The 25,304-nt window shown below is 39.0% G+C and overlaps 1 protein-coding gene across 1 annotated transcript in view; it reads right to left on the minus strand.

The window, feature by feature from the left end:
- The window catches only part of BIRC6 (baculoviral IAP repeat containing 6), a 306,648-nt gene that overhangs the window by 275,766 nt on the left and 5,578 nt on the right, over positions 1 to 25,304 (minus strand). The window contains 7 exon segments of the mRNA XM_034764920.1: positions 2,960 to 3,120; positions 3,206 to 3,428; positions 4,760 to 4,842; positions 6,339 to 6,450; positions 8,611 to 8,804; positions 10,963 to 11,100; positions 13,142 to 13,323. Coding sequence (XP_034620811.1) covers positions 2,960 to 3,120; positions 3,206 to 3,428; positions 4,760 to 4,842; positions 6,339 to 6,450; positions 8,611 to 8,804; positions 10,963 to 11,100; positions 13,142 to 13,323 — 1,093 coding nt within the window.

Consider the following 25,304-nt stretch of genomic DNA (forward strand, 5'->3'; position numbering starts at 1 on the left):
TGTGATTGCTCTTCCGATCTCGTCAGGCAATCACACGGGGGGGGGGGAATGAACAATGACATGAAAGCAGGCATCTTGGAAGTCGAGGACAATAAGCGGTGCCTGCAAATGCTCGAGGTAAACAAACCATCTCGGCCTACCAGCAGCTTATCCTGATGGGCCAGGAGCCAAAGTTTGCCAACCCCTGAATTACAGGGTCGGCTTATGAATGGGTCATAAAAATTAGCCATTTTTCCTTAATGCTGGGGGGTGGGGGTGTCAGCTTATAAACAAACTGGCTTATGATCGAGTATATATGGTAATTTCCTTCTTTGACAGGGTTAGTAGCCTAGCGGATAGTGGGAAAGCTGTAGACCTGATACCTTAAAAGATTTTTGACAGTGCCAACATGACATTCTCACAAGCAAACTAGAGGAATATGGTCTAGATGAAACTACTATAAAGTGAGTGTGTAAGTGGTTGAAAGACCATGCTCAAAAGAGTAGTTATCAATAGTTTGCTGTCAAACTGGGGGGAACATATCTAGTGGGGCCCTGCAGGGGACTGTACATACTCTGTATTTTCATTTACGATTCGGATAAAGGAGCGAAGAGTGCTTATAAAATTTGCAGATGACACCAAACTGGAAGGGGTTGTTAGCACTTTGGAAGATAGGATTAGAATACAAAATGACAATTCCTGACAAACTGGAGAACTGGTTTGAAATTAACAAGATGAAATTCAATAAAGACAAGTGAAAAGTATTATACTTAGGAAGGAAAAAAATCAAATGCACAACTACAAAATGGGGAGTAACTGGAGAGGCAGAAGCACTGAAGAAAAGAAACTGGGTGTTATAATGGATCACATATGAGTGACTTATATTCAATGTACTGCAGTTGCCAAAAAAGCTACTATCATTTTGGGGTATATTAACGGGAGCGTTGTATCTAAGACATAGGAGGTAACGGTCCTGCTCTACTCAGTACTGGTGAGACTTCAGATGGGAACCAATTCTGAGCACAACACTTCAGGAAAGTGGTGGATAAACGGGAGAGAGTCCAGAAGAGAGAAACAAAAATGATAAAAGGTTTAGAAAATCTGACCTCCGAGAAAAGGTTAAAAACTGGTCATGTTTAGTATTGAGGGTAAAAAAGCCTGAAGGGGGGTGGGGGGGGGACCTAATAACAGTCATTCAGTACATTAAAGGGCTGTTAAATTGTTCTCCATATCCACTTAATATAGGACAAGTAGTGGTGGGCATAATCTGCAGCAAGGGAGATTTTGGTTAGATAAGAGGAAAAACCTTGTAACTATAAGGATAATTAAGCACTAGAATAGGCTTCCAAAGGAGGTTCTCCATCATTGGAGGTTAAGAATAGGTTAGATAAACACCTGTCAAAGACGGTCTTGGTATACTTGGACCTGACTTAGCATAGGGGAATGGATTAGATGACCTCTTGAGGTCCCTTCCAGCCCTGCACTTCTATGATTCTTCAAGGCACCGGAGACAGCTGGAGTGCCCATTGCTACAGAGAAGAGACCTGTGGCAAGTCTGGCAGGGTTTGAACCCGAGGACTTAGGCAGAATGGGGAAAGCCATAGACCACAAAAGTTGAGGAGTTAAATTCAGTGGGGGGCTCCCTCCATGCACAAAATGAACACACAAAACACACAAACTAAATAGAGTAAATAAAGCTAAAAAGTAAGAAAGGTAGGAAAATAGATAGGAAGCAGTGGACACTGCAGATGCTCCATGTCAAGCCTCAGGTAGTAGAGAAGGAACTTAAGCAGTGGCAGGTCTGTGCCTCGCTACTACCCACACGTGGGAGCACACAGTGCTGCACTGGGCAGGCAGAGACACGGTTTATAATCGGCTGTCAAGGGTGCATAAGCACACACACATCCTACGTGGAACACCAATAGGGATGTATACTTGAAGATGAATTTCAGTTAAAAAGAAAAATAAATTTCTGCTTCCATGCAGACTGGCTATTGCTTTCTGGATCTCCTGAAGTTCAGTGAAAATGTTTAGAAAGGTGACAGAAAATTCCATCACATCACCCTTCAACACTCACTTCCCCAGGAGCTTTCCATCAATGATTGTTTTATGGGCACGAGAGAAAGAAAGTCTACATTATTTTATGATGCTTGGATATAGTGATAAGATCTCACAGAATACAGAGCTGTATTTGTTGTGAATATATGCAAGGGTTTTTTTTTTTTTTTGGCAACTGCCATCCTTTCCTTTGCTTGATATCATCTCTTCAGTCTGCATCAAGTCATAGCTAACAAATTGAAATGCCTCAGGACAGGCCTTGCAAACATATATGATTCTATAAACACACATTTAATAACCAAGATAAGTAGTAAGGAAAGAATTACAGTTCTTAGTACTTCCATAGTAATTTGTACTTTAAAAGCGCTGTACATACAACAGATTAATAAGACATGGAAAAAACAAGGTCTGGCAGCTCTTAAATAATTTTACTTGATTTCAAAGCATAACGATTAGAAACTACACTTTCCAAAAGCTTTAGAATACTTGCATTTAACTACTATCCCATATGATTAAAATGAAGATCTATTCTTGAAACTTAAGTTCCCCCACATTATTTCTAGCTTCGTGCATCACAATATTTCAAGCAAACTCTGATAATGTATCTCTTCTACCTGCAAGGTAAAAACTGCACACATTAAGACAGGTGAGGAAAGTATTTTAAAATATAACTGGGGTAAAATATAAGCTTTGACAGAAAAACAATCATTCACCAGACGGGACTTCAGTGACATTTTTACATCACATGGTAATACATAAGCATCACCACTCCACATTCCACTCCCATCTCCATGAATAAGCAAATGATGAATCAATTACTTCCGCTTTCTAACTAAGTGTGAATAAGTTTAATGGCATTTCTAATCCATTATCCAAGACAGAAAATTTTAAAGATATTTTTAAATTTGGAAGGTTAGCATACCTGTCTCCTTCCAATTTTGGTATATCTGAGCAGCTAGAGGAATCTTCTAGCCATGCTAATGTTGGTCTCCTTGAGTCAACCCCTGAGCTCTGTTCTCCTGACAACACAAGCTGTTGAACAATTGCTGGATCATATGCATTGATCTCAAACTTTAAGTGAACCTAAACAAATAAAAATGTAGAAGTGTACATTGATTTAAATCTGACAAAACAATTATTACCTACTGAATTCTTAAATAAGATGTACCTTCATAAGTTTGGAAACATCCCATATGCAGATCTTTCCTCGTTTTGTTGCTGCAGCTAGAAAGTGAGGGCAACTTCCCGATCCAAAGCAGGCTATCCTGTCAGTGCCATCTGTACAGGGAAACTGTGCTGGACTTGTTGCGAGTGTGACTGAGAGGGGTACATTCTGTGTGTGCTCACCTTTGACAAATGGGCAGTTTGGGGAATGTCTTTCATGTTCAGACCTTTGTGCATTAAAAAAATAAAATATCAAAATATTGGCTTCTCATAGCAGCAAGTTTGCATTAGAATACAAACTACTAACTATTAAGATCAATTTCCATGTTTGTGAAGACACTATATACATAATGTACAAGTAATATCTCAACCTGTAATAGAGTTGAATCATATAAGAATGAAATTGTTTTAACCGGAGCATAAGAATACGGTTATTGATCCTTAGTTTGTGGTTATTTCTCCATAACCATATTGTATGAAACGCTTAAAGGAATTCCGTGTATCAAACTGCAGGGGGATTTGCATACACCATTAAGAGAAATAACCATGAAGTTATCATAACAACTGCTGGGCTCTGACTGGATACTAATGTCAAAAGAACAAGCGGTAAGATGCTATAACAAGAGAGAAAATTTAACTCATACATACAGTATCATTGCTTGTAATACCAGATTTCATCCTTATGTAGCTTTAGTAAGTTAAGTACTGTGTTCAGTTCTACATTTCTCTCTACAGAAAGGGACACTGAGAAGTGTAGAGTCTTAACCAATAAAAATAAAAAAAGCTAGTAAGACAAGTGTGAAAGATTTCTGAATTAAATTTGTGCAGTAGGTGGAGACACTGAAAAGAATCATAATTCTTTACTAATACCTGACGGATAGTACCAAAGAAGAGAAAATCATCAAGTGTAGTAAAAGGGGCAAAGAAGTAGTAAAGGGCTAAAATTTAAAAAAAAAAAAAAAAAAATCAAGCTAGCCAGAATGTAATTTAGGGAATGTGACAATTTAAGATACGTATTTAAGACAAAGTTAGATCAGGCACCTAGAAACAGGTAAAGAAATGCACTCATGCATACATTTAACAAGTCATTTGAAAACTAGTGATCCCTTTATTTAAAGGCGGTAAGATCCAAATATTCAAACCCATTTGCCTTATCACACTTTATATCAGTAACCATCAACTATCACACCTGACACAGAATCCTGAAATAAGTATTTACAGGTGAAGAAATTTTAGGTAAACCTAAAGTGTCAGAAGAAAGACCATTAAATTTTAAAGGTATTCCAAATGAAAGAGAAAAACCAAGAGCTTTCACCAAGCACAGTTTCATTCTTTTCCTGTATTATAGGTAGTGCAATAAAGTGGTACTTAAAATGGCAGGACAGTTTGCATTTAAAACTGGTATGTTTTGGAAATCCATTGCTTCAAAACTTTCTAAATACAAATGAACAACTCAGGCACGGTATGTCTACCACAGTGCTCCACTTAATTTTTTTATCTAATATTTTGCTTTCTGTATGATATGAAAATATAAGTCTCACATTCCACACAGACTCACCAAGGTTCATCTGTAGGCTCCCAGCACACCAAACACACACTGCAGGTAAAACACATGGCTCTGTCATCTCCTGAAGAAGCAGGCTATAAAAAGATGAGAGGGAAGTAGTTTTGCATTAATGTCAACATATCAGTTTGAAAAGAAACAATTTAACCAGTTATTTGATTCTTTTTGTATATACTGTAAACTTTACTTCTGACAGGAAGATTTAAGCATTACATCCATATCCCGCACAAAAGTTTAGATAGCAAGAGGCAGTATTTTAAATTGAAAAAGTACAACACTATGCTACTAGGTAAAAGAGACTGAGCACTGCAAAACTTCTCTGCCCAAGCCATTGGAGATAAAGGAATCTCAGAGATGATACTAGATCTCAAACAAGAAAGAAGAGTAATTACTGTAAGTAATTTTTGTTGAAAAAAGTCACACAGCTATATGATATAAGACAGCTGATAAATAATGCTGAGATTGTGTTAACATATCTGCAAATTTTTTAAATAAAACCTAAAAGACTGGGGAATGTTAAACTATCTGCTTAATCTGTTAGACTGCAAGTATTCTATTCCATTTTGTGTCTCATACAAGAACTTAATCTCCTTACTTAGCATTTTTCCCTTTGTTCCAAGTCATTAAAGTACAGTATATCTAGGAAACATTTAAATGCAACTCCATGATATTTCTCATGATACTGCATTTGTTCTTAGGGACACTTGGTTGAAAATTGCTAGCAAGCATGTACGGTCTAACAGTAAAGCGGTTTTTTTAGGCTGCCTTGCAAAAAAAGACTTACCTTTTAAGTGCATTTAAAAGGCTTAGTAGTTGGCAAATAATGCTGATTTCAGTGGATGTAAGCTAGCCTTACAATAAACTAAAAGATCTACTGTACCACATATGGATTTACATAGTGAAGGCTATCTGTAAGAAAGTGCTAGAAACTTAAGGGAGTTAATGAAAAGCATGGGGAAACAACATAAAAAAAAGCGATTATATTTAACCAATTAATCAACTAGACCTGATGTGTTTTGAATCTACACCACATTAAGGAAAATTTTAAATGTTAAAATCAATGTAATTTAGTGAACAAGGAATTCAGATCACACACTTTTTGCTTTTTCTGCCTTATGTAAGCTCTCTTCATAAAGGAGAAAGCCTTCAGTTACACAGAAATTGTTCAGTAATCTAGCGATATGAAAAGAAATTAATGTAATATACATGATTAACAGAATTTGAGTAATTATTTTTTGCCAGAAATATAAATTTAAAAGAGTGCTACATATATGGGAACTCAGATCATTATCTTCCACTGACCATAGTGAAAAAAGAACTGGACCTTGGAATAATTCTGGGGACAGCCTCCATGCACTGAAAGCACGAGACACCTCCTAGCTAGAAAGTGCTCAATTACTTCAAAATTCTTGAGCTAAGAGTTTCTACCTGATGGTGTGCTACGAACCGATCCAAGCATAGGAACCCATTGAGAAGTTTATCTTTGAAGAGCATTCATACTTTTCCTCTGCATCTCTTTTATTGTAAAAGATGGCAATAATGTATTTATATCCAAAACGCATCATCTTTTTACCTGATGATAGAACCCAGCTTGAGCCATGGGATCCGGCTGCGCCCACCTATACCCTACATGAGGCCATGAGGTGAATGTCTCTCGTCTGTTAGCCTCACTATACATCAAGGACCTATAAAAGAGACATTTTATGTTATCCAAAGTGTCATTTAGAACAATATTAAATGACTGCAGGCTGTACAAACATCTAAGAAAGCAAATGCCATCAATAAACAGATAAAATTAAAATCAAACTAAATTAGCCATTTTTACAACTATCAGGAAAACTATGGGAAAGGATGATTTATCAACACTTGGATTTCAGAATATTTCTTCAAACAAATTAAATAAGAGGCAATACATACGTGATCAATTTCAAATGCAGGAATAAAGTTTGAATGTACTGTAATCCACTATGCACTCTTCAGCCAGATGGAAAAGAATAAGCATTAAACACTACCAAAATTATTCTCCCTGTCTGATATTCAAAACCTAGCTAACCCCTAAAAATGAGGTATACAACTATCTGAAAATCCCACTGAATCATCTTTGCTACCAAAACCAGCCCAGGATGCCAGGGATGGAGATACATACTTTGCAGTATCCAAAAGGTCATTATTTTAGCTCAAACTTAACTGAAGTTATGCCAAGTCCATGTAAGAAAATATGCTACATCATAAATACATTGTATGCTACAAATACTAAAACAAAACTAAAAATTCTCAATTATGCAGCTGAGATTACATAAACCTTTATTCATGCTAAAGTAATGAAGCCTGTATCTTTTCTAGTTTCCACCACTGTTTATCTTTTCAGTATGTTCCACACATGGGTCTTAGAGGATTGAGTACTGTATAATACAGTGGTCCTAAATTTTTGGGACCACTCACTAAGTGACCCAATATCATCCCATAGTGCATCATACCCCAGACACTTTTGCAGGTGAAAAGAATTGTACTATGATGGGAGCTGGTGCTGTTGGAGGACTGCCCCCACCTCATCACCTCTCATTCTTTAGAGTTTCAGATGAGAAAACATAGCACTCCTGAACAAAGTTTCACCTCCCCACTGCCTCTCCCCTGACAGAGTCTATTCTGCTGCCAGAGCCTCACACTGCAGCAGAGAAAGGCACTGGCGGTGGGATACTATACTGCTAACAATAGCAATGTAGATGTGGGAGGCACTGCCTGGGCATGTAGTGAACCTGTGTAAGGTATATATCCTGGGGGTTCAGGCATGTAGGGCAATCTACTCTACTCACCTAAGCAGTGCCTCGCTGTCTACACTGCTATTTATACCCATGCTAAATGGGTGTGCAGTGTCGTTACTATAAACGTAGATATACCCTTTTGCTTAACATGCTTGAAACAAGAAATTATGAAACTGGGAATTCAAGATGGTTTTAGTCTCATCTCCAAAATCAGTCCAAGGAGTTTTCTGCTGCCAAGTGAAGACACTATAAATAGCTCTTTATTTGTGAAATTGTAGTATAAAAACAGTGTTGCAGTATTGTTGTGCATAAGAATTAAGTTTGGTGATCTATACTAGGTATATGAGCGAATGTATGTGCTATGATGTCTACCACAACAAACAAACAACTCTCATAACACTCTGACAGCCACTACATCAATTTGTAGTCATATCAACTCAAGCTGTGAACTTGGGAAATCCAACAATACAAGCAGGACCTGGAGAAGTTAAACCTTGCAGAGAAGATTAAGGAAAAATATAGATGCTGGAGGAAGTGGTTTTGACACTTCTCTCCAAATAAATCTCAATACAGAAACATGCCAAAAGTTATTAAGCAACAGCCTAAAAAAATACAACTATAGCAACCTAACTGGCAAGCAGGTATCAGTTATTATCTTAACCCTAATGAGGCATTGCTGGAATCAGGAAAAGCTCAAGTGATAGCCAGGCAAGTAAAGTTTTCTCCATTTGCTGCTGAAAAGGAAGTGCTGGGAAGGCTTGAAAGGAAGCATTTATACTCTGCAGGGGATGGCACACAAATTTAAGAGCTAGGGGAATTCAACCAGTATTCCACTAAGGAAGTAACACCCAGGAGAGAGAAATCCACAGAGATAGTATCTTTGGAGAAGCAGTAGTTTTATTTAATAATGCCAAAATTTGTAAAATATCATTTACACTAAACCTTTATACATTAACCAGTTTCTGCAGTCCCCAGTTTCTTTTCTCGCAGATGGATAAATCCAATTTCTCCTAATTGAAGAAATCAGAATCTACTTTGATCCAGACAAAAGGTAAAATTCACCATTAATATTTTTTAATATACCTGTCCACAGATCGACCAGGTCCCACGCCAAGTTCTGGTCGCGCACTGGGTAAGAGGTAAGATAACCTATCCATCACAGAGGAGGCTACAGGTAAGGCAGCAATATTTTGATTTATCTTCTTAAGTTCATTTACAATGGCACTGGCGACAGACTTCAATACATGATGAGGAAGATGGAACGTAACTGTTGCCCACTGAATTAAGAAAAAATGTCCAATTTGATATTCGGAAAGTTATTACAAGAAATTACAATACAAATATTTCACCTGGAAATCAAACAAGAATCAAGCAATACTAATGCCTAGTCTTGTGTTTAATAAGTGTGTCATTGATACTAGCATCAGAATGCTAATACAACACAAAAACCCAAAAATATTTGTTCAATTTTTTAAAACTGCTCATGAAAAATGAGTGCATTTATTAGTTTGTATCAGAGGGGTAGCTGTGTTAGTCTGGATCTGTAAAAGCAGCAAAGAGTCCTGTGGCACCTTATAGACTAACAGACATATTGGAGCATGAGCTTTCGTGGGTGAATACTCATGCTCCAATACATCTGTTAGTCTATAAAGGTGCCACAGGACTCTTTGCTGCTTTTATTAGTTTGTAATCTCATTTGCTTATACCACTCAATACTGCACATGGCAGCCAAACTCAGCAATGTGAGCTCTAAAAATGCCTCAAATAAGATTTTTTTTTGGGTGAATTATAATAAAAAAAATAGTTGAGTTATTTGAGTTATAAAAGCAGGAAAAACATGAGACCTTAAAACTTAATATGCTTTTTTATATCCCAATTTAGTTCTCAGTCAGAAGTGTCTTTAATGTCTGAAGAAATGTATTTTACAAATAAAAGTCCTGAATTCACACAGTAGAGTTTTTGCAGGGATTTTTAAACCACCACTTGTTTGCAAGTCTTTGGAGGTCAAGTTTGATGCCTACTCAGAAAATAGTATAGAAATAGAGAGCTGATATTTAACTTTTAAAGAAAAAAGTTTATAAAACATTTAAAGAGGCAGATCATCCTTTATTCAAATCTTCAGCTTTCAATACAGTATTAGATTTTGTAGAGAAATCAGGAAGTTTGTTAGAGGACTAAACATGTGTCCACTTAAGTGTAAATTGGTATGCCTACTGCTAAAGTAATTGCAAAACAATATGGTTTCTGGTATGATACAGAATATAGAATTTCAGCAAAGGTAACTAACAGGTACACTGAGTTTCCATAAATTCAAAGATTACTCAAAATGCATCAATTTTAGGAGAATCCAGCGGTTCCTGTGGACACTTCACTTTTAAATGTACTCTTGTGCTACTTTACCTAATTGCTGTGTGCTCCACATACTTGCAATCAAGTGCAAATTAACCAATCAGGGTCTTTTTACTATGTTATTAAACAATAAACTTATCAACTTGCACTGAAGTATTAACTTATTTTCTGTGAGGATGGATTTTACACACACACACTAAATATTTACCCTGTCATACTGTTTTAATATGAATATATAGTACTATAGCCAGCTATTACTGTGGCTCTTTTGGGTAACGTTGATTGCTAATTTGGCTCCTCAACCACTGAGGTCTGAGTATCACTGCAATAGAACATTTCATACTGAAGCAATAGCCCCACCAGTCAATCCCTGAGAACAGCATGTTAATGGCCACAAATCCCCTGGATTAAGACTGAAACACTACAGACCAGCCCCTTGTCGAAACAACTTGGGCAAAAGCATTTAAATTACATTTTAAAAGTTGAAAAGAAGCGTTGCATCGCTTTACCCATTCTGTTATTTGTATGTTCTGTATTTTGACTGTAAACTTTGGGGTCTTTCTTACTGCTTGTAAAGAGGCTAACCTATGGATACTACATAAATATTTATTTTATATTGATGTGAAGAGTTGGGCAAAGATTTTAAAATTGGTTAACTGCTTTCAATTACATTTTGTTGTTGTTGCTAAGGAATTGGAAGGCTTTTTTCTTTTAGGCCAAATCCTGTTACACTGTAGACAAGGAAGTTTACAATTCAAACTCATGTCTCAGAGGAACAGAAAGAATGCATTTTATACTTGTTAGGAAAGGAAAGCCATTCTAGGAAGACTAGTGAAGCTGCTCAGACCAACTGTACTATTAGATTAGAATAGACTTACAGTAACTCCTCACTTAACGTTGTAGTTATGTTCCTGAAAAATGCTACTTTAAGCGAAATGATGTTAAGCGAATCCAATTTCCCCATAAGAATTAATGTATAGTTATTCAAAAGTGACCTACAAACGCCCTTAAAACATACAATGGAAATGAAGTGTCAATTTTTTTTTTAAAGGAAGTGTTAGAGAATTTTGGAGACACTTTCTTCACCTTTGCAACTTTATGGTTTGCTGCTGTCTCATGTGAGGTATTTTTTAAGCCATCTTTCAGTTGTGTGATGAACAAGTCATATCCCTCTGTGCTGGAGACATCTACCTTCTCTATGCAAGCACTTAACAGTTGCTGAGCCTAAAAACGTGGAAAGAAACAAAATTAAGGTCTGGATACAGAAGCTACTATCCTGGAAAATGTAAGACTTGATGGATTCAGTAGCTAGATCAAGGTATCAGACAAGAAATTTATTTTATTTGCGAAGTACATAGCATACTGTAGGAACTGTGCAAACAGGCCATCTTCTGAGGAAGCTGTTTTGTCAGATCTTTCATAGTTTGGAATTGGGAAAAACAAAAATACTTCCCAATGCCATGTGCTAGCTTGCAGGCTGGTAGGCAGCTGCAAATGATCATTTAAAAGGAGGACTAGTTCCCAATGGCACCCACCGTGCCACCCACCTGGGGTGACTCCTCGGTTGCTGTCTACCAACCATTATTATGTATGTTGTTTTCACTCCCTGAAGAGCAGCAGACAACGGAAGCAAACCAATAAGAGTCTCCCAAGCGAAGGCTGCTCTTCAGAGGAAGAGCAAACTAAAATCCTCATGGCTCCTCACACTTCCCGAGTCTCTTCAGAAGATGAAAACTTATCAGTATATCGTGTGATGAGTTAAGAGAAAGAATATTTGGGAGAAAGGAAAGAGCAGAAAGCCTCACAATGTTGTCACATGCCAATGAATCACATGCAGTCTATTAGAGATGGGTACAAGATACAGAGCCTGATTTGTAGACGCATCATACCAAAAGTTAATAAATGTAGAGTGCGAGACTGGTGAAAGCTTAGGACAAAAGGGGAATACGGGCCAGGCATGGATGAAGGGACTCTTCCACCTGATCCCATGCTCTCTTCGGAACACCTGTTTTAAAATTTCCTGGGGCTCTCTGGGGATGGTGTTACCACCTCTAATAATGAAAGGTAACTATACCAGACTGTTCTTGCCTTAAAATAGCATTTCCTGCTTTTTTCTTGGCAATAAGGCCCTAGACTCCCTGAAGCTGTTCCTGCTGATCTCCAATTCCTTCCCAAACAGTCTTTAAAGAGAAGAGTCCAGACCTTGGAAAAGTGTCCACTACCCACTGTTTTAGGTACAGGGATCTTCTTGCTGAAACTGACACAGCCATGGAACTGAATACTGTTTGTATCACATCATAAGTGACATAGCAAATGAGAGCAGAACCCAGGAAAGGAAGTGTGTTGGGCTAGTTAGAGTCCTCGTATGTGGCCTTGATACCCACCAAGCTTTTATAGTCACCCAGAAGGCATAAGCTGCATATCATTGGCAATGGTAGCAGTAAGCCTGAGGACTTGGAAAGCTCTTTTCAGAGCTTACTATCAGCATGGGCCTTTTCCTGAGTAAGAATTGCGGTCCAACGTTAACACTTTATCTAACATGTGCTAACATTTTGCTAGAGTCTAGCTTTCCTCAACCAGCTTAGCATATGTTAGAAGTACACTGCACTGTCTACTATGTCTAACGTGCTAACATTAAAATATGTTAGCACGTTAGCTAACATATTTTAATGGACTCTTAAAATATGTTAGCCAACGTGCTAACATCACACCTTAACTCCGAGTCTAGACAAGACCCCAGGAATCATCCTTCCATCGCGAGCTAGATGGGCAAGCTTCCTTCAAGTGGTATTCAATGACCAGGTGGTGTTTTCAATCACCTCTAAGGTAGGGGATTAGTTGATTAGTGGAGGCAACATGTTAGCCATTCATCCCTCTTTCCTTGTTCTTGAAAGCCTAGAAAGCACATGATCTAAGGGCTCTATAGTCTGGGCCTTGGTTTCTGGAATGGGTAGCAGGAGTTGCTGCTTGGTTAACAGAGCAGGAAATGGATCCCTATCTCTAATGACTGCTGGACAGGTTTCTCTTCTGAAATGCCTCAGCTGGATAGCAGGAGCAAGACTGGCAGTGTGCCCTTTTTGTTCCCAGATTTTAGGTTGGGCTATCCCCCATCAAGTTTTGGTGGAGGGCAATTACTGCTTTATGGTGATTTACATTAAAATATTATCCAATTAGGCATGCAATCCTTTAATATTAAATTAACAACTCAGTACAGTTTCATTATCTCTAGTATAGAGTCATTATATACTAACAATTTAGAACTTACCTCTGTAACTGGCAATTCAAGTTGAACCACATCATCTTGCTTTGAAACAGGTGTTTGCAGAGCTGTGTCTAGCAGCAAGATGCCATTGAGGTCTTTCCTACATCCGACTGCATAATCATCCACAAAGATAACTTTATCCACAGCAGAAATATATTGACATTTCACCCGTCCACCTGGTTTAGCTGCATGGGAAAATACAGAAGAAAATGCTATTAAAAGAAGTAGAACTATTTATCACAATCCAGTAAACAAGTGTTTTGGGACACAAGATAAAAATTAGCTAAAGAATCAGTAAGTTAACGTTGAAGGGACAGTCTAGGACTAGTTTTTTAATAGCTATATGATCAGATATCTTGAAGGCTATTTAGCCCTCTGGCAAAAGTCACTTTAAGATTAATGACACTGTTCATGTATTCTTGCCAAACAATTATCTATGACCATTTTAAGAGCTATAGTGAAAGCAGTCAATCAAGTCCTACTTTCACTAAAAGTCTTAGTTTAGTTTATGCACATATGTGGCAAACGAACAGTTTGCATTCATTCCTTTAAGATGATGAGTACTACTTCTTGACTGCAGGTCAAGTTAATGGTAGGAATTAAGCTGTACAGTGAAGAGATAGATCAAGCTAAAAACTCAATAGCTGATCAGTACTCTGGAGATGGGTGAAGCCTCTCCATGGCTAGAGGGGACCACCAGATCACTAGTCAGTCAGTTTGTATATCACACTTCACCAACAAAACCCAGCACCTATACACCAAACAACCAAAATATTACAGCACACAGGAGACTACATTATTATGTTCCACAGGCACAGAATAGATGCACCAATACCTGAGGCCCCTGCAATGGCAGGGAATTAATTGAGATACACCCAGATAATCCTGACAAGTGACCTACACTCCATGCTGCAGAGAAAGGTGGAAAAAAACCCAGTCACTGCCAACCTAACTTGGGGGAAATTTCCTTCCTGACCCCACATATGATGATCTGTTAGATTTTGAGCAAGAACCAGACAGCTAAGCACATGAGAGAGAATGTGCCATACCACCTCAGAGACGCAGCCCTCAATGTCCCATCTCCAGCTTTGGCCATCCCTGATGCTTTAGAGGAAGGAGACAAAATACACAGTTTGGGAGGGGGTCCCTTCCTGGCCCCCTCCTTTCCATCTAGAAGGAAAGGCAAGGAACTAAAGCAAATCTAATTAGTCCCAGTTAGACAAGAGATACCATAATCTGTACTCATGTATAGTCATCCTGATGTTTTCTTCCAGGAGAGGAAAAATTTCAAATGACGACTTAAACATATCACTTCTAAAACTGTAAAACATTTAAAGACATTTCAATACCAAAAGTGTGCAAGACATTAAAACTGACATCTCTACAGTGCTCTCTTTTCATGTGTAACAGAACAACTAGAAGCCAAACAACCTCAGCGGAACTTGATTGTTCAGATCCCATCAACTTCTGAGTAGTTTCAATTATTTTTACCAATATGCATTATTTTACATTTATGCAAGGTAATGTATATTGCCTCCACCCCATTACACTTCAGATGAATTTTAAATATCTCACAATCCCTTTATAGTTTTCAGTAACTGCCATCCATCACAACTTCAAAACTTCCTCCTTCAAATAATAAACAAGCTAATCCATTACTAACCTGAAAACTACTCTTCTATTTATAATCTGACTACGGCTTTACCTTAACACCTATGGTTTCTCCCTCAACGCAAAGTGATCTACATAAAACCTACAGTTCTAAAGTGATACATAAAGTCTGAAATAGTTGAGCCAGGTGCCCTCATCAACTAGAATTTTGGTATCAAGGACCCCTATACTCCCCTGGTTCCCTTAAATAAGTTTGTGTGTTAGTGTACTGTCTTTGCAGATCCTTGCTGAGAGAGCCATGTGCCCCACCTCAGGAACCATTGAATCATATCAGAGTTGTAAAGTCTTAGTTTTAGCTGACCTAAAAAGGAGAGGACACTTTAAATGGAAAATCAAGCATTTGCAAACTATACTTTTACCAACATGCTGGAGTTCCTCAGCGAGAAATATCTATGGACAAATACAACTGCAGCCAAGGAAAATAAACCATTCTACAGAAAAAAATCATTTCTACAGACAGTAGCAAAAGTATTAAAATGTAAATTACACTTATTTAAACTTACAATTGTCTCAAGGACTCATTGAAAACAATTATGTTCAAAATTGAGACGTATTTGACATCTTCAAAATTATGCCATAAACTGCAAATATAGTGGTCACCCCCACAGACTAACATGTACTATATAATAGTAGAGCCTATTTTATTAAACTAAAAATCTAGTAAAAAGTCTCCAGTGCAGACTATCGAGAGACTAAGTATCCTTTATATTTTGATTCCTTCAGTTTGCTTTTGCAGAAAAACTTTTGCTGTCAAAGGATGATCAGCAAAACTCTCTACAAGGATATTTACGATTGCCACCTGGACTTTGTTCAATGTTTACAACAGGAAAAGTAGCCTACTTTCAGTTCCTAGAATTTGAGTTAACTGGTAAAGGATATCCCATAGTCTACCTACACCTACAGAAGCAGATACCGCAATCAAAGACTGCTGAAGTTGCAAACCCAACTCTCAAGAGCTGACTAATAACTTCCACTAGTTCAAAGGTTCAGCTCCAAGTTCTAAAGTGGACTGTGGTTTATACATCCCCAGGTGATAGCAGGACAGTCTAAACTTAAGAATTTAAGTTCTTACAAATCACAGGTCCAGAACCAGGATTTGGAAAAGTTAATTATCCTGGAATCATTTGAACTGGATCCTCCAAAATATTTCTAACCTTGGCAAATCATGGAACATTGAACACTACGAACAGTCATTCTAATTACCACCCTGCATTCCACCCCCAGTCACTAGAAGTTCATGGAATAGTTTCTTTATACTCTTGGCATTGACTTGGCTCATTTTTTTCTACATATCCCTGGCTTACAAGAGTGGGCAAAACAAGAGTCAAGCCTTCATTCTACAGTCATTAGGCAAACTGGTGTTCTGCTGGCAGAGTGATAGTCCAAACCAACAATACTTGTACTCCCAAGAAACTAGAAAAATTGAATCCAGTCACAGATCCATTCCCAAATCAACAGTAAATTGGGGATGACAGGAGAAAGTATAGTGACATGTATGCAGCAGAGGGGAAAGCAAAACCCACTCCAGCAGCCAAAGGATGGAAAACACTAAGCACCTTCTGTATCAGAAATGAAGCATACTAAAAAGACGAGCAGTGTCCAAACTGAGGGGCAGATTTTGTTGTCTATGGTTGAATCTCTTCCCCCTCTGTAAAGGAGATCGTCCGTGCTTATGGTCACCATCTGACTTAAGATGATGACAAAGAGCAAACTTTTTGCCTGTGGCAAGCATCAAAGAGCAAATAGCATGTAGATTCATCGTGCAATTCTGTCCCCTTGTGTAAACATTATGATGAATTCTTTACTTAGAGATCAACTCATTCCCCCAACCCCCCTAGGACTCCTACCTCAATCAACGTCCAGGTTAGACAGTAAAAAGTGATTTCAGTATTTTTATTGTTCAGTAAGCAGATCTCTGCCATATTCACTTTCCTTCCTGACTAAAATATGCTGTTTTAATTGTTGTAAAATTGGAGTGTAAATACAAGAATTTCCATACTGGATCAAAACAGTGATCCATCTAATAGAGTATTCTGTCACCCACAATGGCCAGTACCAGTGCATCTGAGGAAGGTCCAAAAACCCCAAAGTGAGTAATTAAGGAATAACGTGTTCACAGGGGAAGTTTCTTACAAACCCTCTCACTTACAGAACAATTTATAGGGATTATAATCATTCCACTTTAAAAAAAAATGTTATTTAGTACTCTTGTTGTCATTATAGAGAAGTGAGATCCTCTCTGAAATTGCAGTTCTGTTTCTAGCTGAATTTTGGACGCTGTTCAATATCCCAAGATGAGTCAGACTAGCTTGAAAATTGATAGGTCAAGTCAGGATCCAGGGTGGAGCCTATGGCAAAAACTTGAAGTTATTTTAACAAAAAAAGGCCTTGAGAGAGAGTACCCCAAAAACTGAGCTGTTTTCAAAAATTACAAAAAAAGTTTAATACTTCTATCCACACCAAGGAAACACAGGAATCTTAATAGTGAATGCTCTTTGCCAAGATCTAGTGCAGTGGTGCCCAAACTTTTCCCATAGTGCCCCTCCTTACCAGTAACAGAATCTGTCCACGCCCACCACTCCACTACTGCACAACTGACTCAGCAGAGGAGCTTGGGCTGAAGGCAAAGCTGGGGTCAGAAATGGAGACTGGGAGAAGCTGGGCTTAGAGGCACAGCTGGCCTGGGGACAGAGCAGAGTTCTGGCTGGGACGGTAGCTGGGCTTGCGGGCAGGGTGGCACTCTCTCCTCTTCCCACCCCCCATGAGGGCTGGCTTGGACCCCACCACATGCCCCCACAAACACTGCACCACACACCCCCCTTGAGGGGCACACCCCACAGTTTGGGGATCACTAATCTAGTTCATGGTAAGTACCAAAACAATGCCCATAACTGCAAATATAAACTTTATTAAGCCTTTAATTTGGAACTGCAAAGTAACATTACAAAATGCTAGAAATCTTTTCAAATCACTGGCACAACTCCCTTTCAGAACAGGAAGGCATGGTGAAAACAGGCAAAGCATAGTTGCTTGCTTCAAAATACCCTTTAACCTATGGTAGTTGCATTATGCTGGGAGCCCACAAGTTTCAGCTATTCCACTGACTAGTGTTCATAAAGTTGTGCATTTCGCTGTAGTTATTCACAGGGGAGAAAGCCCCAGACCTATGAAAAAAGGAAGGGTTCCAATGCAGAGAGCCTTCCTCTTACAGTTGCCAAGAAGCTGGAACATGGAAACAAACATTCCTTCCCCCTGCCAAGTATGAGTGGGGACCTTCAAATTTAAGAGACATTATTATTGGGAGATTGCCCCCCATTTTAGGGAACAGAGCAACCAAAGACTGCAGGAACTAAGTTGTGCTAGGGATCTAGAATAAGCAGAACCAGGTCCAGAACTTCAGGATGAGGAAAGGAGGCTTTTCTGTACCTCTATGGGGAGCTAGCTGACATTTCAATACCAACCATGAAACTGAGTGTTCCTCTCAACGAGGACAACCAATCTGGGGTCAGGAAGCCCAGAGAGGGAGTGCTGTTGTGGTGTAGGTCTGCAGGTCATAGTATGGTGTAGGTGATTAAGATAGCAAGTGTCAGAGATCATACAGCGGGGCTGCCCAAACCGAGAGCCATTGATGGAACCACATCCCCATTCGGGGCCACTCATTTGGTCACCATTTCAGATCCCACCCAATCACATTCAGACAGCTGCTGTGTATGCCATGCTGAGCACTTCCAGCTTGACTGGCAGTGGTGTCCCATGCACCTGAGGGAATGAAAAGTCCTGGCAGTTATTAGGGAGACTGACCAGGCAATGGGCTTTGCAGATGCCACTAATGGAACAAGTGCTGGCAGAGTAGAGGAAGTAGTGGACAATTCTGCCCTCATGTGAAGCTATGTCCAGCCTTTTACAAATGCTGCGATATTTGTAAGAACCTGCAAAACTCTGTCTATCCCCAAATCTGTACATTATGTTTCATAATAAAGAGCTGAAGACCTTCTGCAAAGGATCCCTTACACACACTCCCTCCTCCTGCTAAAATGGAGGCTGCCATCTCCCCTGCTAGTTAGAATAATGAACATCTATTAGGGCTGTCACGCAATTAAAAAAATTCATCGTGATTACTCACACTGTTAAATAATAGAAAACTGTTTGAAAATAGACAAAACATCCAAAAATATTTAAATATATTGATTTCAATTACAACACAGAATACAATGTTAACAGTGCTCACTTAATATTTATTTTTGATTACAAATATTTGTGCTATAAAGAAACAAAGGAAATAGTATTTTTCAGTTCACCTCATACAAGTACTGTAATACAATTTCTTTATCATGAAAGTTGAACTTACAAATGTAGAGTTGTAAGGAGCAGGTTGACCCAGAGATGGATTGAGTAGATGGAATCCTTTATTGTGATACACCTCTACCCCGACAGAACACTGTCCTCAGGAGCCAAAAAAACATCTTACCGCATTATAGGTGAAACCACATTATATTGAACTTGCTTTGATCCACCGGAGCACGCAGCCCCGCCCCCGCCCTCCCGGAGCACTGCTTTACCGCGTTATATCCGAATTCGTGTTATATCGGGTCGCATTAAATCTGGGTAGAGGTGTACTTGTTCCCCTGGACCCCATTGTCCAGTAAGCACTGAATTAGTTACAGCACACTCTTTTTGTTTAGGTTAGCATGCACACTCCTACATCCGTTACAATACATACGCTCCCCGAGTTATGTAAACCCGACGTGCGCAAATCCGAGCTTACGGAAAAAGTTCCGTAAGCCAGAAATAGGAGGGGTTTTTGGGGGGACTTAATGGTCGGAGATACGTTCCTCACTTACGCAAAATTTGAGTTATGCAAGGCATTCCAGAACGGAATGCTTGCGTACGTCAGGAGCATCTGTACCCCCAAAACCCTTAAGTAACAGAAATACCCACTGTTAGTAAACCCACCCCAATTGACTGATTACAGCATTACGCATATTATACACACATTTTTACCTTGAAAATACATTTCTTTACAGTGTTTGTTGCTACAAATTCCCTTAATCAGCAGTTCTCAAGAGAAGGGGCGAGGGGGCCATGAGCAGTTCTCATTTATGTAGCTGGGAAAGGAAGGGAGGGGGAGAACAGTTCTTTACACAAAGATATCCTTTAGACAACTACATTTTTAATGCAGCTGCAACACTTATTTATTCCCAACAAGCTGAAGGGGAGGGTGAGGGATGACACTTATCTATTAAGCGAAGAAACGGTGCCTGCCTGTGACTTTACTTCCCAATACTATACCAGCACACCAGCTGTTTCCCTGGTCTCTACTTAACTCTTACATATCCCAATAAGAATTATGTACAAAAAAAATGCATTCAAAAACAAAACAATGTAAAACTTTCGAGCCTACAAGTCCACTCAAGTCCCACTTCTTGTTCAGTCAGTCTCAGACAAAAGTTTTTTTACATTTGCAGGAGATAATGCTGCTGACTTCTTATTTACAATGTTATGTGAAAGCGAGAACAGGTGTTCACATGGCACAGTTGTAGCCGGCATCGCAAGATATTTATGTGCCAGATGCGTTAAAGATTCATGTCCCTTTATGCTTCAACCACCATTCCAGAGGACATGCGTCCATGCTAACGAGGGGGTTCTGCTCAATAACGATCCAAAGCAGTGCAGACCGATGCATGTTCACTTTCATCATCTGAGTAGGATGCCACCAGCACAAAGTTGATTTTCTTTTTTGGTGGTTCGGGTTCTGTAGTTTCCACATCGGACTGTTCTTTTAAGATTTCTGAAAGCATGCTTCACACCTCATCCCTCTCAGATTTTGGAAGGCACTTTAGACTCTTCAGCCTTGGGTCAAGTGCTGTAGCTATCTTTAGAAATCTCAGATTGGTACCTTCTTTGCATTTTGTCAGATCTGCAGTGAAAGTCTTCTTAAAACAATCAACATGTGCTGGGCTATCATCCGAGACTGCTATAACATGAAATATATGGCAGAATGCGGGTAAAACAGAACAGAAGACATCCTATTCAGGAGTTCAGTCACAAATTAAATTAACACATTTTTTTTTAAACAATTTCATTAGCATGGAAGTATGTCCTCTGGAACGGTGGCTGAAGCATGGGGGCGGGCATACAAATGTTTAGCATATCTGGCACGTAAATACCTTTCAATGCTGGCTACAAAAATGCCACGCGAAGGCCTGTTCTTATTTATAATGTCCCCTGAAAGTGAGAAGTCAGCAGCATTATCTCCCATAAATGTAAACAAACTTGTTTGTCTTAGAGATTGGCTGAACAAGAAGTAGGAATAAGGTGGACTTGAAAGCTCTAAAGTTCTACACTGTTTTGTTTTTGAGTGAAGTTACATATAGGGTGGATAAAAATCAATATTTTTTTAAATCTGATTTTTTTTTATTTAAATTGGATTTTTTTGATAACATGGGACTAAGTGCTCAGTCTAGAAGATACCATCAGAGATGCTTAGTTTTGCAGTTCTCAAACTGGATTTGTGTCTCCAGAGATAACATGGTTGTTAACAGCAAAAAGGTTTTTAAATAAATAAATAAATAGAGGTAAGAAATAACAGACCTCAAATCCATTGTCCCTTTGCAAATTTGTGTACACACAGTCAATCCCTTACCTCTCTCTAAAAGTGCAAAGTTTCAAAAAGTTCAATGAATAGAAGATTGTTGGGGGCGGAATAGATCTGGACAAGGAGAAGAAATCTGGAGATAAATGTGAGAAGGGAGGGACAGGCAATAGAAACAAAAGTGAAACTGTTTGAGCAGCATATTCCAGAAATCTTCCGGTCTTCTTTAGTATAGCCTTTCATTGATTTGAGATCTACCATACCATCCTCTCACTAGAAGGGAAAACCTATAATGGCAGCAGGCCGTAAGAGAGACCCAATTTGGAAATATATGTTTGAAAGAAAGTCACACCAGTGAACTGGTGGAAAAGTCACTTAAGCACTTGGATTCAGAGACCGCTGAAGTGATAATCTCACTTAACAGCAGTAGCTTCTCCTACTGGTGTAGAAAGAGTATTTTCTTCCTTTGGACTAATTCATTCCAAATTGAGAAATCGTTTGGGACCTGAAAAAGCAGGAAAGCTTGTTTTTCTTTTCCATATTATGAACACACAGGAAAATGAAGGTGAAGACAACTGAGTTAGCTGTAGGAGCCAATATTTTAAATTTCTCATGTTGACCTGGCTGACATAGTCAATTTAACTTGTTTTAATATTTCATTTAACTATTTTAGTTAACCAATTTTAACAAAAACAAACCTGATTTTAAAAAACTTGAATGTTTAAATTCAAAAATTCATGTGCTTGTTTTATTAAAATATTATACGTTTGCTGTTGAAGAAAAAAATCCATAATACGTAACGTTGTTTTAGTTAAATAACTAAATTTAAATGTCTGTCTGGTGATGTACTCCTCCTAATACAGCATGGCAAGAAAATCCTTCAAATATTAATGATTAACCTGTTGAATTGGAGATATTTATGAAGTCATTGGGAGGTGAACTCTGCGCTTCAATTACCTTTGGTAAATGAAATAACCAAACAATCATTCATTCTCTGATATAGCTGTAAAACTAATCAAAAAAGTTTTCAAAATAAACCACTTTAAAAATGTATAGTGTGTACCTTCTAAAAATGAAACCTACATTTATCTCCGTGTTGTGAAGAATATGTACTAGCGTTATAACAACCAACAAAAATGCACTTTTATGTAGAAATCTATGATTAAATCAAGTCTTCCTGACAAGTGATTTAAATAAATTTGAATCAATTTAAATCAAATCCACCTTGGTTACATAACAAAACAACAAAAATCTATATTTGTAAGTTGCACTTTCACAATAAAGGGATTGCATTATGGCAGGGGTCGGCAACCTTTCAGCAGTGGTATGCCAAATCTTCATTTATACACTCTAATTTAAGGCTTCGCGTGCCGGTAATACATTTTAACACTTTTTAGAAGGTCTCTCTATAAGTCTATAATATATAACCAAACTACTGTTATATGTAAAGGGTGGCCTGCTGGGACTCCAGGCCCGAAAGCAGGATGAGCAAGGGCTGGAAACCAAGATTGGCAGCTGAGGTGAGTGGAGTAGGTGGCTGGTAGGCCTGAGCAGGGCTGGAGGCCTGGACCCTGTCTGCAAGAGAGCCTCCAACCAGAAGCAAGGTGAGTGGAGCTGCGCGGTAGAGACCCCTGCTGGCGAGGGGCCAGCAGCCAGAACCCCAGAGCAGCGACTGGCTCAGCCTGGCGCCACTCTGGTGTTTCTGCCCCCAGCTCCTGCCAGCTGAGGTCTCAGCCCGCTGCCTGCCTGGGGTTCCTTCCCCCACAGGCCAGCAGCGGGTGCTGAATTGGACCCGCGGGTACCCCGGTTGGCAGGAGCCGGCAGCGGGAACTCCAGAGCAGGGCGGGCTGAGTGGTTCAGCCCGCCACAGCTCTGAGGTTTTCACCGACGGCTCCTGCCAGCCTGGGATTCCTTCCCCCCTCCAGGCCAGCAGCAGGGGCTGAGTTGGACCCACGGTGGGTCCCGCAGGAGCCGGCAACTGGCAGCGGGAACTCCAGAGTGGCGGTGGGGCCGAGCGGCTCAGCCCACGCCGCGTGCCAGGAAAAAAAATCGGCTCACGTGCCAACTTTGGCACGTGTGCCATAGGTTGCCATCCCCTGCATTATGGTATTGTATGAGGTGAACTGAAAAATACTATTTCTTTTGTTTCTCATTTTTACAGTGCAAATATTTGAAATAAAAATAATATAAAGTAAGCACTGTACACTTTGAAATCAATATATTTGAAAATGTAGAATATCCAAAAATATTTAATAAATTGCAATTATTCTATTCTTTAATGGTGCAATTAAAACTGATTAATCACAATTAATTTTTTTGAAAGAAGAAGAACAGGAGTACTTGTGCCACAAGTACTCCTGTTCTTCTTTTTGCGGATACAGACTAACACGGCTGCTACTCTGAAACCTGTAATTTTTTTGAGTTAATCTCGTGAGTTAACTGCGATTGACAGCCCTAATATCTATCCTAAAGGGATCCTGAAGTCCCAGCAACAGATTGGGCATCTCTTGTTTGGCTTCTTGTAAACCCCATGATCCACTCAACATGTGGAGGTGTAGAAATTCCATATTCTATGGGGCTCATGCAACTAAATCCATAAGTGATTTTGAAGATATCCTATTAAGTCCTTATCTTGTCAAGGCATGGCTTGGCACTCCTGAATATGCTTACTCACATACCTAGGTTTTGCATATGCTCCAATTCAACTGGCCCTGGATCTTTTCCTCTGCCCAAATCGTACCATGAATCAAACATCAGCTTGAGACCAGCTGGCAACATGATGGTTTACGTTGAGACATGTCACCAAGTTAAGGTTGCAACACAAGTGGTGAAAGAGGTGGCACTAGAAGATCTTGTTCACTATGTGCGTAGCTTGCAAGTGAGCTATTGGAGCTATTATACCAGCAATCTCGACCCATATTAGAGACTAAGGTGCACATGGCGGTTAGCCTTACTTGAAATAAATCTAATCCAAACAATAGTTGTAATGCATGTGCAACACTGGAAGTATGAGCTGACATGAGGAGTGTTAATAGGCATTTTAGAGGGACTACAGTCATTAAATTTAGGGAAAGATACCAAGTTTCTCTAGTGTATATAAGGCCAGAAAAACACTTTTGATTTACACTTCATTCACACAGGCAAGGTTGCCTCCAAAACCATGAGAATTGGATACTTTTCCCTCCAATGAAAGCTCAAAGTCAAGCACAATTTTGTTAGTTACTATCCCTTGCCAAAGTTACACATTGGTTTTTGCCAGTGTCACAGCTGCAACTACCTCTTTAGAAGAGCTTTTCACAAAAGTAAGAGGTGTTAAACCTTGCATAAAGGCCAGATACACATTTCAGTAACTTGTTTTGGACCTACCTAAATTCTCTAAAGTTGCTGTAATTGGGGAAATTATTTATCCATTTTTTCCCCTAGTTTAAGCTGAGAGCACAGAATAGCTACCTTCATTTAGAAGCATGACAGTGTTTAACTGGAGGATAAGTGAACTCAGAGTTTGGAGGGTGTTTTTGAATCCTTCAGAATGAAAGGCAAATCAGAAGTCAGTCATTTATTTGCTACATTTTGTATCAAGTTAAGGTAGTTCTCTGTATAAAAGTATTATAAATATGTTGACTGTAGTGGTTTAATTTAATTCCCGTTACACAGCCCTAAATATATTTACTTTAACAGTGGCATAATGGAGTCGTAAGTTTAGTTTATCAGTTAAAAATAAATAAAATCCTCTTCATTTTTTTTTTAAACTTCCAACTAAACACATGTAAATTAGGCAAGCAAAGTTCTATTCCTTCTTGGGCATCATCCTTGTCAGCCATCAAGAATAATAATTTACCTTGCAATAACTGTGGTTCTTCAAGATGGTTGTCCATAGGGATTCCACTTTTGATGCAGACACAC

This window comes from Trachemys scripta, chromosome 3 (assembly GCF_013100865.1).
Source record: "Trachemys scripta elegans isolate TJP31775 chromosome 3, CAS_Tse_1.0, whole genome shotgun sequence".
NCBI lineage: Eukaryota > Metazoa > Chordata > Testudines > Emydidae > Trachemys > Trachemys scripta.